The sequence below is a fragment of the Geotrypetes seraphini genome, chromosome 2 (genome assembly GCF_902459505.1).
Source record: "Geotrypetes seraphini chromosome 2, aGeoSer1.1, whole genome shotgun sequence".
NCBI classification, from domain to species: Eukaryota; Metazoa; Chordata; class Amphibia; order Gymnophiona; family Dermophiidae; genus Geotrypetes; species Geotrypetes seraphini.
In genome coordinates, this window is record NC_047085.1 from 41643807 (window position 1) to 41656905 (window position 13099).

The 13099-nt window shown below is 42.6% G+C and overlaps 1 protein-coding gene across 2 annotated transcripts in view; it reads right to left on the bottom strand.

Annotated features, from left to right (window-relative positions):
• Positions 1-13099, bottom strand: part of FER1L6 (fer-1 like family member 6) — a 402024-nt gene that overhangs the window by 302472 nt on the left and 86453 nt on the right. For both annotated transcript variants that reach the window (XM_033934878.1, XM_033934877.1), the window contains exons 3-5: positions 9846-9969; positions 7082-7136; positions 5917-6048 (exon numbers count right to left, since the gene is read on the bottom strand). In XM_033934878.1, the coding sequence (XP_033790769.1) occupies positions 5917-6048; positions 7082-7136; positions 9846-9969 (311 nt within the window). The remainder of the gene's footprint in view (positions 1-5916; positions 6049-7081; positions 7137-9845; positions 9970-13099) is intronic.

The following is a 13099-nucleotide window of genomic DNA, read 5'->3' on the forward strand; positions in this document are numbered from 1 at the left end:
AGTGGTTTCAAACTCGCAGCCCAGGGGCCGCAAGCAGCCCGCCAGGTACTATTATGAGGCCCTAGGTATTATAAAGAATTATTCTTTATGGAAAACTTGTGCCTTAAGTGTCCGGCAGTCGTGTCCGGTGGTCGCATTCTGGAACGTTGCCCGCCTCACTGAAGTAACCTCATGCAAGCGCTTTCCTGCATCTGTATGCGATTGTCCTCTGCACTCCACTTCACAATCACGTACAGGCGCAGGAAAGCGCTTGCGTGAGGTTACAGCAGTGAGGGTGGCAACATTCTAGAACATAAGGTAACCATTGGAGGCAGTGCAGCTTGTGCGTGTGTCCGGTGCTGGAGGAGGTGAGAGCTGAAGGTGGCTGCGGACGTGACCGTTGGACACTTAAAGGCACAAGTTTTCCATAAAGAATCAATCTTTATGGCCTCAAAATAGTGGGTCCAAAATCTTGTCTCTTGCAGTTGATACTTTGATAGTTTTTCACTTTCTGCATGTTGCACTGCTTTCAGCTGTGTATAGCTGAAATTACCAGAAGCAATTAAGGAAAGATTTATAAAATATAGTTTAGTATCAAAACTATATTTATTATTGGTGAAAGTGGGAAATAAATAATCAAAACAATCAAAAGAATGCTCCACTTTTAAAGTTGAAAAGCTCACTCTCAATGGAAGAAAAAGCCTCAGGTTTTTTTTTAGGTAAGGCATAAAGCTCGAACCTCCTCCACCAACATCAATGGCTCAAAAAACACTTCCGGAGAGGGTGTGCTTGAGTCCCTAATTGTAAAACCGCTTAGATAACCTTGATAGGCGGTATATAAAAACCTAATAAACTTAAACTTAAACTACCACTCCTTACTTAGCAGGACTGAAATAGCTATCGCTCATAGCTGTGGGGATACAAGTGATAATTAAATACGAGGTGGCCATCGTCGCTTATGCCTCCAACAAAAGAAACAACGTTGGCTTTATGAACTTAGGTCTATAGCCCCTGCGGGTTTAAATCTGGGCATTGATTGGTATTATTTCTATAAGATGAATCAGAATGAACATAACATACCGTCTTAGATGTTTAAATGTTTAAGCGACTTGCGCCATTTTAGAAATCCAATCCAAGATGAATCGGGTCGGGCCAGCCAATCGCAGCAGAGCAGCCTACGCTCTCCACATAATGAGCGTGGAGTAATTCGATAGGTGGAGCTCCCTTTAAAATCAATGATGAGTACATGCCACAGCGACGGGACGTCAGTATGAAAGAGCAAACAGCTCAATAGTGAGTACTTTATGTAGAGTTTTAATGATATATTGCAGAGAATGAAATGGATATAGACAGTATTTCACTGTCTATATGGTGAAGAGTGACAACAGATTAGCTCTGAAGAAACGGCCTTTATGACCGTGAAACGTTGGCTAAAATTTAATTATCACTTGGATCCCCACAACTATGAGCGATAGCTATTTCAGTCCTGCTAAGTAAGGAGTGGTAGTTTTGCACACCCTCTCCGGAAGTTTTTTGAGCAAATGATGTTGGCGGAGGAGATTCGAGCTTTATGCCTTACCTAAAATTAAAAAACTGAGGCTTTTTCTTCCTTTGAGAGTGAGCTTTTCAACTTTAAAAGTGGAGCATTCTTTTGATTGTTTTGATTAAAATATAGTTTATAAATCTTTCCTTAATTGCTTCTGATAATTTCAGATTTCAGATAATCCACATTTTGGATTTTTAGGTACTTACCTCATGCAAAGTTGTCATTTCTGTAATAAGACATTAACTATTTTTTCTACAAATCCAAAATGTGGCCCTGCAAAGCGTTTGAGTTTGAGACTACTGCTCTAAGCTGAGCAGGAGTTCTCTACTTTCAGTCCAGCCAGTGGGGGGTGCTGTTTCACTACCACATTTTCAAGAGTGAGGGACAGGCAAGCTCTGCAGGACTCTGGGAAAACCTGCCTGTTCCTAGCAATTAAAAACATAACGTTGACGTACCATCCCTCCATTGTCAGTAATGCCTTTGCAGGATGCCCGCTCGGCGTAGAGGAAGCAGTTTGAGAATCACTGGACTAGACAATACCGTGATAAGTACCCCACCATTTGCTGAGTTACCAAATGACCTGACCAAAGAGACAAGTTGCAATTTTCTTGCAGAATGAAAGAAAGTTCATTTCCTATTTCCTGACAGGCCTCAGATGGAACTGAATTCCGCACACCAGGTGCAAAGCAGCAAAATGTGCAACATGTACTGATGCCAGTTGTACCGCAGGGAATAGAGGAATTTCTAACAGAAATTACTGAGACAATTACAATCACCTTTACTTGACAACCTCACTGAAGTAACCTCATGCAAGCGCTTTCCTGCATCTGTATGTGATCTGAAAAATGTAGAGCTATAGATGCCAGGGCTATAACTTTCAACTGGGTTCCCTGAAGAAGAGAAAGTCAATATATATTATGTATGTTAACCTGTAACCCATTCTGAGCTCATAGTAACATAGTAAATGACGGCAGATAAAGACCTGAACGGTCCATCCAGTCTGCCCATGAGTGATACTCATTTAAAAAATACATGAATTGATTAACTTGTCTCTTCTTTGATACTTCTGGGTCATAGACTGTAAAGTCCACCTGATATTGTCCTAGGTTCCAACTGCTGAAGTTGCCATCTAATCAAGCCATTGTGACATCACCGCTGAGGTTGGCTCTTAGGCATTGCTGGAATGAGGCATTATGACATCACACTCTCAGCTCTGGAATGTTGCTACTCTTTGGGTTTCTGCCAGGTAACATAGTAACATAGTAAATGACGGCAGATAGACCTGAACGGTCCATCCAGTCTGCCCATCAGTGATACTAATTTAAAAAATCCTTATTGGGCAGAGCAGGATAGAAAAGAAATTAAATAAATAAATAACTCGCATAACATAGATGCGGTGTGGTCCTTACTCTTCTTATCTTCCATTAGTTTAGTAATTTTATTCTGCAATAAACCTGTGACACAGAATGATAACATCATATCCATGTGAAGAGCAGTTCTATAACCTAGGCACCAAGTTTCAAGTTTTATTAAATATTTGATGAATCGCCTATTAAAAAAATTTCTAGGCGATGTACATAATCAGAGTAATAATGTTCAAGAAACTAAAATATAACAAATATTGACAGGTTACAATATAATTTCATACAAGACATATCTGAGGGGTAAGGAAAAGAATAAAGTTACAATGTTGGGTTAGAAAAGAGGGGAAAACAAAAGGCTGGGTTTAACATTATCAAAGCACAAGATAGAGATATCTCTAAGGAAGCATTTACATGTATTTTACACACGTCAGCGCTTGGACTACTAGAACGGAAACATGTTAAACCTCACTCAGCAGCCCAGCACATGAGCCAAGGTAGAGCTACGGCCTAGTCCGGGCTGGCATTAGGGGCAGGAAAACAGGGCAGTTGCCCTGGGCGCCACAGCTACAAAGAGCCCCCAACTGCCTAGTGAGGTGAGCTTCCCTCCCTTCTCTGCCTTCTCTCTCTCCCGCCGCCACCATGGCAGCGTGCAAATAAATCTGACCCGGACAAGTCACTTAAACTAGGGTTACCAGATGTCAGGATTTCTCCGGGCATGTCTGGGGGTCCGGACGGCTTGTCCGTGTTTTGAAAAGCCCCCTCAAATCGCGTCGGGCAGGGAGGAAGTGGATGCCGCGCGTGTGATGTCACGCAAGCGCACGCGTGTGATGTCATCGCGTGGCATCCGCGGACTTCCTCCCTGCCCAACAAGAGCAGGCAGCGGGGGGGCTAGGACCGAGGGAGGGATTAGGGCGTTAGAGGGCGGGGTGGGCAGAGCTGGGCGGGCCTGGGGGCGTGTCTAGGGGGGGGGTCCGTATTTCTCGATTGGAAAATCTGGCAACTCTAACTTAAACCCTCCATTGCCCCAGGTACCACAGTCAGATTGTGAGCCTGCTGGGACAGAGAGGGAAAAGACTTGAGAGTACCGGATTACTGTTAAGTGTATTGTAAACTACTTTCCGTGAATCTTAATGAAAAAAGTAGTTAATAAATCTCAATAAATAAATATTCAGAGACACTTTACCAGTTAGTGCTTCTCAAAATTGCCACTAACTGACCGTGTCTTAACCAGTTAGGTTAGGGACGGACCACGGGCAGATCGTGGGAAGAGTATCTGCTTAGCCAGTTAACAGCAATTTTCAGTCCACTGACTTGACTACATAACTGCCTAAAGTTAGGACAGCAAAAAGACTGTCCTAACTTAACGATATGAAGTTCATCAGGCACCAGTCTGAATATTGGCCAGTGTCCACTTAACTTTCAGGTGGCCGCTGATATCTGGATAATAAATGCCCAGGAGCAGAACATGCTATGACATTGAGTATCTATGGTCAGTTCAGCCCCTGGCTATAAGTGACTCAGACCTCATGGGCTGAATATCGAGCAGATGAGACACAAAGAGAATCTCACTGTTATCTCTCATTTCTATCGCCTCCAAATATTCAGAAAGAAATATTTCCAGATGCTTAAGTCATTTTCAATAAACAATCTCTCATTGTCCATATCTAAACATTTTTTTTCATTATTTTATTTATTCAATTTTCTATACTGTTCTCCCAGGGGAGCTCAGAATGGTTTACATGAATTTATTCAGGTACTCAAGCATTTTTCCCCGTCTGTCCTGGTGGGCTCACAATCTATCTAATGTACCCAGGTCAACGGGGTGATTAAGTGACTTGCCCAGGGTCACAAGGAACAGTGTGGGTTTGAACCCACAACCTCAGGGTGCTGAGGCTGTAGCTTTAACCACTGTGCCACACTCTCCCCAAGGAACTGAGGATCGAGTCGGTTCAGCGAACGGCCAGCAGGATGGTCTTGGGGCTCAAGGATCTCACGTATGAAGAAAGATTTAAAAAATTGCGGCTATACTCACTTGAGGAAAGAAGAGAACGGGGAGATATGATTGAAACATATAAGTGCATCACGGGACGCATCGAGTCAGAAGATGATATCTTCTGGCTCATGGGACCCTCGACCACCAGAGAGCATCCGCTGAAAATCAGGTGAGGGAAGTTTCATGGCGACTCCAGGAAGTACTTCTTCACCGAAAGAGTAGTGGATCATTGGAACAGACTCCCACTCCAGGTGATAAAGGCCAGCAGCGTGACGGATTTTAAGAGAAAATGGGATACTCACGTGGGATCTTTAAGGGAGTAAATTCGGGGGAGGGGATACTTGGAATGGGCAGACTTGGTGGGCTTTTCTGCTGCTTTTTTCTATGTTTCTATGTTTCTAATATGAAAGATATAGGTACAACTATTAGTTTCTCCTCCAGCCTTTTTTTCCCCCCTTAATTTTATATTTATAAATTTAAAATCCATCTCTCACCTTGACCCTGAAAGGCAGGAAGGGAAAATTTAAAGGCTTTTGCATATGTCTCTTATCAAACAAGTTTACTAGAGCAGATTCCCCAAAATCATTTTAGCATAGAAACAATGATCTGTCATTATCTAATTCTTATACGATTAAGGAGCTTTCACTGCCCCATTATACCCCCAGGCAGCAGGGGTCAGTAATCAGAAAAAGAAAGGACTCTGTGTCCCAGAATACCCTCAGTGCTGAGTCACAGGGGCAGGACTCACAAGAGAGAGGTATTCCTACCCAGGCTGAGTTAATTCTAGAGAGGTCCCCGAGGGAGAAAGAGGAACTCTCAAGTTTTCTGTAGACATATGTGGAGGCAGGCCTTGTGAAAACAGGTTAATGCCTGTAGCAGCTGGCTGAGGTAAGCCATGGCCAAATTCTTTGGTTGGTGTGAGGCAAACAATAAAGCAAAGTGTTTTTGTTTCTATGAAAGGTGTTTGTGTGCTAATTGCTCCTAGCAAACCAGGCTAGTCTCCCACATGAGTATTAACAAACCATGCACAGTACCTCATTGTAAAAGGGGGCATTGGTTCCTTCTTTCACTGTGGTCTGCTTCTTTTCTTCCCCAACCTCTATTATCACAATTGGGTCAATGTTCTCGCCGATCAGTTGACGAGCTTCAGTGATCGTTATAGCGATCTACAATGAAGAAGCAGACGTGCAAATATTCATGCACATTTTTAGGACAATCATGCTAGTATTTCTTCAGTACTGTTGGTTTGATGGTCAATTACTAAAAAGTCTGAATCTGATTCCTTGTCCAGCCTGCTAATTCTCAGATCAGTCGGACGTGTGAGAAAGCGCACCAAGGGGTAGAGTCAGAAAAGTGCCAAAATTAGGTCCCAAAAATATAGATGCTAAAGCCGATTCTATAAAGGCAATTGCACTTGAAGTGGCCGTAACAGAATAGGACCTAATCATATGTAGACATGCACGCACTTACCTTTAGGCCATGTCAAAGGCTGGGGTAAATGTTGCTCGCCAAAGTCATAGTATTCTATAATTTACACATGCAACTGCAAGACACGTGTCCCCTTGGTAGCTGAGTGGTATAGCATTTAGGTGCTAAATTTAAAGAACAGCACCTAAGTGCAGTTACACGCAAAATTAGCAGCAATTAACACCACTTAAGGGCTCTTATTGGTACTTAAGGCCAATTGGTGCCATATATAACAATTAAGTTAGGTGCACAACTGGCATTATTCTATTACTTGCGTGCCCAAATTTGTGTACTAGTCAGAAATTTGGACATGCAAGTTTATAGAACCTAGGGGTAAGTGTCCCTCTTTGGGTAAATAAATTGCATTTGCATGTCTGTTTAACAAATTAATGCTACTACATTGTAATTTGTGTTGTGTTGCTTATTTTCCTCACACAGTTCCTCCCCCCTCCCCTTCCCCCCCCCCCCCCCCAATATTCAGCTGTCTTCTGTTCACCGCTGGCTAAATTATCCCGTGATATTCAGTGGTGTTGTTGAAGCGAGAGAGAAGGAATAAGAATCCAAGTTGTATATGGTGCAGGTGTTCCATCGGATTCCAGTGACCAATTCACGTTGCAAGTCATTATACAGTCAATTCCTGCTCAATAAATTAGCTTAGGAAAGGAGATGTTTGGAATTCTACTGCATCTCTTTCTACGTTGCGTGTGTTTTCAGACTTTGCATTGCACTTACCTGATAATTTTGAGACTTTATTTCTGGATCTTGGATTCTGGATACCAGTTTAGATCTGATGAAACAGAAAAGTGATATCTACCGGTAGTTATTGGAATGGACAATATTGGATTAATATTCAGTCTTGGTGGTTAGTGTTTGTTTTTTTAAACACCGATTACTGTGGTTACAAAAATTCTAGATATTCATCCCTGATATCCTGAAAGCACTAAAAATCCTGATAGGACAGCCACTCGATAAAATTGCAGGGAAATACTTTTAAAACTAATAAGAGGAAATATGTTTTTCACTCAGAAAATAGTTAAGCTCTAGAACACGTTGCCAGAGGATGTGGTAAATGCGGACAGTGTAGCTGGTTTTAAAAAAGGATTGGACAAATTCCTGGAGGAAAAGTCCATAGTCTGTTATTAAGACATAATAATAATAATAACTTTATTTTGTATACCGCCATACCCAGAGAGTTCTAGGCGGTTCACAAAAATTAATTAAGATTACAAACGAAGATAACATTGGAATTAACAATTTTTTGAATGTAAAGGTCATTGAAGTTGACAGGAATTAACAATTTTTGGAGAGTACAGGTCAATGAAGTTGACAGGAATATACAAGAGTGTACAATAGGAATATACAAGAGTGTACAATAGGAGGGTAAAATTTTATTTACAGGGAAAAAATACCGGTCAGTGAAGTTAATTGGTTTGGTGGGTACAATGTGGGAAGCCTCTGCTTGCCTTGGATCGGTAGCATGGAATGTTGCTACTCTTTGGGTTTTGGCCAGGTACTAGTGACCTGGATTGGCCTCTGTAAGAGCAGGCTACTGGGCATGATGGACCATTGGTTTGATCCAGTACGGCTATTCTTATATACTTATGTTCAGTAACCAGATAGTGATAATATTCAGTCCCTATTCTTCAGTAGACAAAAGAGACACAAGCACTGGCAAGTTAGAAGCAAAGAATTGATAAAGAAAGCCAAGAAAGAATATGATGAGAAACTTGCCAAAGAGGAAAAAACTCATAACAATTTTTTTAGGTACATCAGAAGCAGAAAACCTGTGAGGCAATCTGTGGGACCATTGGATGATCAAGGAACAAAAGGGGCGCTCAGGGTGGATAAGGCCATAACAGAGAGACTGAATGAATTCTTCGCTTCGCTCTGTATGGAAGAAGATGTAAAACCGTAAATGGTTTTCAAGGGTGATAATGCGGAGGAACTAAAAGAAATCTTGGTGAATCTGGAAGATGTACTAAGCCAAATCGACAAGTTAAAATGTGATAAACTGCCAGGACTGGATGGTATACATCCCAGGGTACTAAAAGAGATGCCTGATGAAAGATATGATTGAAGTCTATAAAATCCTGAGTGGAGTAGAACAGGTAAAGTGGATCAATTTTTCACTCTGTCAAAAATTACAAAGACTAGGGGACACTAGATGAAGTTAAATGGAAATACTTTTAAAGCCAGTAAGAAACATAGAAACATAGAAATAGACGGCAGATAAGGGCCCACGGCCCATCTAGTCTAAAGAGGAAATATTTTTTCATTCAGAGAATAGTTAAGCTCTGGAACGCATTGCCAGAGGTTGTGATAAGAGCGGATAGCATAGCTGGTTTTAAGAAAGGTTTGGACAAGTTCCTGGAGGAAAAGTCCATAGTCTGTTATTGAGAAAGACATGGGGGAAGCCACTGCTTGCCCTGGATCGGTAGCATGGAATGTTGGTACTTTGGGGGTTTTGGCCAGGTACTAGTGACCTGGATTGGCCACCGTGAGGATGGACTACTGGGCTTGATGGACCATTGGTTTGACCCGGTAAGGCTATTCTTATGTTCTTAAGGTTGAAGTAAATTTGTTAGCTGGGTAAGATTAATATTTTGGTGTTACCTTGGTAAACAAGCACTCCTATATAATATAAATGAATTATAAACCCCTCCCCCCCCATACACACATATACACAAAGGTGTGCATGTTAACTCATAATCCACCTTCTGGCATAAAACATATCTCCATCATCCCTTCTCCTTCTATAGACATTTTCATCACTCATCCTTCTCTCAGTCCTCTTTAGGAGTCAGCAGAATAACCAGAGTACAATATTCACTATTTATCATTTGTATTCATCTTCTGCTGTCTCCTCCTCTGCAGGAAAGTCTGGATGGGATTAATTTACTGTGAATTTGAAACCATAATATGACTTGTGGTGTGTGCCCGGTGCACACTGCAAGTTGTGTTATGGTCTTTACATAATAATGAGCTACTTTACATGTAAGAATAGCAATCCTTGGTCAGACCAATGGTCCATCTAGCCTCGTATCCTGTTTCAGTACTATTCCATGTCACAAGTACCTGTCAGAAGCCCAAATGGTAGCAACATTCCAGAATCTCAAAGATTAGCAAGATTCCGGAATCTGAAAGAGTAGCAAGATTGCAGGCGGAATCTCAAACATTAACAAGATTCCACGTAGAATCCTAAAGAGTAGCAAAATTCCATGCGACCAATCCAGTGGCTTCCCCTATGTCTGTCTCAATAGCAGACTACGGAATTTTCCTCTGTCAGTACAGTATTTGCATGTAAATATTGTTGCAGCAAAAAAATAGTCAAGCTGCATTAGGGCCTTTTAAGTTGTGTTAAGGGGTAGGTAACGACTTAAAGATCCAACGTAGCTTGATAATTTCCCCCTGTAGTGCAGTCACAAAGTGGTTGGCCATTATGATATGTCTTGCAGAGGAGGACACGTGACAGCGAAGACCAGAAGAGAAGACTTACCTTTTCTGAGCTCTGGAACCAAAACAGCTAGATGAAGCATCAGCAAACATATTCTCAGCACTGGCATTTGTCTCTTCTTGTCCAGTGGAGCCTTCATTTATGCTACCAGTCTCGTCATGCTCACCTAACAAACATACATATATATAACAATTAAAAATAGCATAATGTGAAACTTAATGGGGCGTAGCCCAATTTGTTGGAAGTTACGCAATAACCTTTCACATTTTCATTCGAATACAAACTGCCATACTGGGTCACACTATCCCCCAAACTAGATAAATTCCATGCTGTTTGCCCCAAGGGATAATCCTATATAATAAAAGGCTAACTCGCGCATGCGCACCTCTAAGCTGAGCAGGAGTCCTCCACCCACAGTCTCACCAATAGAGGGTGCTGTTTTACTGTCACATTTTTCAATTGTGAGGGACAGGCAAGTTCTGCAGGACTCCAGGGAACATACCTGTCCTTAGCGACTGAAAATATTCCACCCCCTAGTGGTAGCAATGCAGCTGGAGGACACCTGCTCAGCTTAGAGGGAACACCTTCGATGATCTGTAGTTCCGTGGCCGCATGAGTGCGCATGTGTGAGTCCCCAGCCTTCTTCCCAGCACCTACCTTGGCCGTCAGCAGCGGCGGCTTATCTCCTGTGGGGACCTGATGTGTGCTGTGTCCATCCGTGGCCGCGGCTTGAGGCGTATGCGCCAGTTAGGTGCATCGGGCGACAGGAGCGGTGCTGGCGGCAGGAGGAGGGATCATGGTCCTGCCGCCGCTGCCGCTCCTGTTCACAGCGGCCTGCACGTCGCCGACTCCCCCCCTTCCCGCAACAACCACTACCGCTCCTGCTCAAAGCGGCCTGCTGAGGTTCGCGGCCGGCTGTAACGAACCTCGCAGGCCGCTCTCCACATGGTAGCACGTTCCCTCTGACGCGATCGTAGGGGTAGGGGCTGAACGGAGCAGGGCAGCTCACGGTAAGAGAAGGGAATGGGGGGTGGGGAAAAATGCTTCTACTGCTTCAGCAGGGACCTGGAGGGGAAGGGAAATACCGCTGCTGCTTCTGCAAAGGAAAGTGGTGGGGGGGGGGGAGAGAAGGGAATGGGGGGTGGGTGGGGGAAAATGCTGCTACTACTTCACAGGGATCTGGAGGGGAAGGGAAATATCACTGCTGCTTCTGCAAAGGAAAGTGTGGGGGGGGGGAGACAGAAAGAAATACAGACAGACAAAGGAGGCTAGGGAGAGAGACAGACAGAAATAAAGACAGACAGGGGACCAGAGAGAGACAGAAAGAAAGACAGACAGACAAAGGGTGCCAGGGAGAAAGAGAGAAAAATTGCAGGAGGGAGAGAGACAGAAAGAAAGGAAGAAAGAGACAGGAGCAGGGAGAGAGACATAAATAAAGAAAGACAGACAGCCATATATTCTAGCACCCGTTAATGTAACGGGCTTAAACACTAGTCACCATATATTCAGCCTATTGTATATCAGCAGATGTCCTCAAGTAGAGCTAATACCTAAGTTCAACAAATAATGCAACACTCGTCTTGCTTCATAGATTTCAATTCTACCTTGCAACTTTACTCTTCTTATAGCATGCTTCAATACGTGAATTTCATCCTATTTTTGTAAATTCGAGATGTATTCCATTTTTTCAACTTTTCATTCTTCACCAGACCTCAGGGCTACCCTTGAATTCTCTATTTCATGTAGAATTCAAGTTACTAGTAGCAAGCCTCCTCATCGGTCTATCTTAGCTCTTAATCATGCATCTTAGATCAATAAATATGCCTACGGCACTTATCTTAATTAGCAGCGAGGGACTCCGACGTGAATTTGCATTTCGCTACAAGCTATTTCAAGGAAAGTCCCCATTTAGACCAGACCACCACACATATTAGAACAGCACGGAGAGTGTGGTGGTCTGGTCTAAATGGGGACTTTCCTTGAAATAGCTTGTAGCGAAATGCAAATTCACGTCGGAGTCCCTCGCTGCTAATTAAGATAAGTGCCGTAGGCATATTTATTGATCTAAGATGCATGATTAAGAGCTAAGATAGACCGATGAGGAGGCTTGCTACTAGTAACTTGAATTCTACATGAAATAGAGCAGAGGTTCCCAACCCTGTCCTGGAGGAACACCAGGCCAATTGGGTTTTCAGGCTAGCCCTAATGAATATGCATGAAGCAAATTTGCATGCCTATCACTTCCATCATATGCAAATCTCTCTCATGCATATTCATTAGGGCTAGCCTGAAAACCCGATTGGCCTGGTGTTCCTCCAGGACAGGGTTGGGAATCACTGAAATAGAGAATTCAAGGGTAGCCCTGAGGTCTGGTGAAGAATGAAAAGTTGAAAAAATGGAATACATCTTGAATTTACAAAAATATGATGAAATTCACGTATTGAAGCATGCTATAAGAAGAGTAAAGTTGCAAGGTAGAATTGAAATCTATGAAGCAAGACGAGTGTTGCATTATTTGTTGCCCCAAGGGATAAGCAGTTGCTTTCCTAAGTTCTACCTGGTTGATGAAAATTTATGGATGTAACTTTTCTTAAATCCAGCTACTCTAAAAGCTTTTATTACATCTTCTGGCAACAAATTTTAGGTATCTAACATCTGTTTGAGCATCCAAAATGAAATGCCTCATTGACACTACTTTGTGATGCACTATATAGAATGACGGGGACAGAGAACAATCCTATATTATAGGTTCTCATAGTTAAGTGTGCATTATGCACATAAGGGTTTAGAATTCTAACATACATGCATTTCTGTGTACACATACATGTATAGATGCTGCAAATATCCATTTACCTTATATAGCACATATTGGCAAAGAAGTGTACACAGGAGTAGAACAAGGATGATAGGCGAGGGCTCCCACCTACATGTGTAACTAAGTTTAATGGGTAAGCTGCCTCATTTAAGCGTCTGCACTTACACCAGCTGGCATAAGTGCATATGCCAAAATGTTAAAACTGGTTATGTCAGCATTTATAATTTAATTATTTGATTTTTTTTTTAGCCAGTCCTTCCAAAGCAGCTCAGAACAGGTTACAAATTAGGTACTCGAGCATTTCCCTCCTCAATCTCACCATCTATCTAATGTACCTGCCACCTCTCACCCTCACTACGCCACTGCTCATAGATAGTCAAGTTCTATGGCTAGTGTAACTGGGTTTGCAAATGCAAAACATGCTGTTGCTAGGTTACGCTAGTTTTCTAGAACAGTGTCTGGGGGCCCAGCTGCAGTTTTA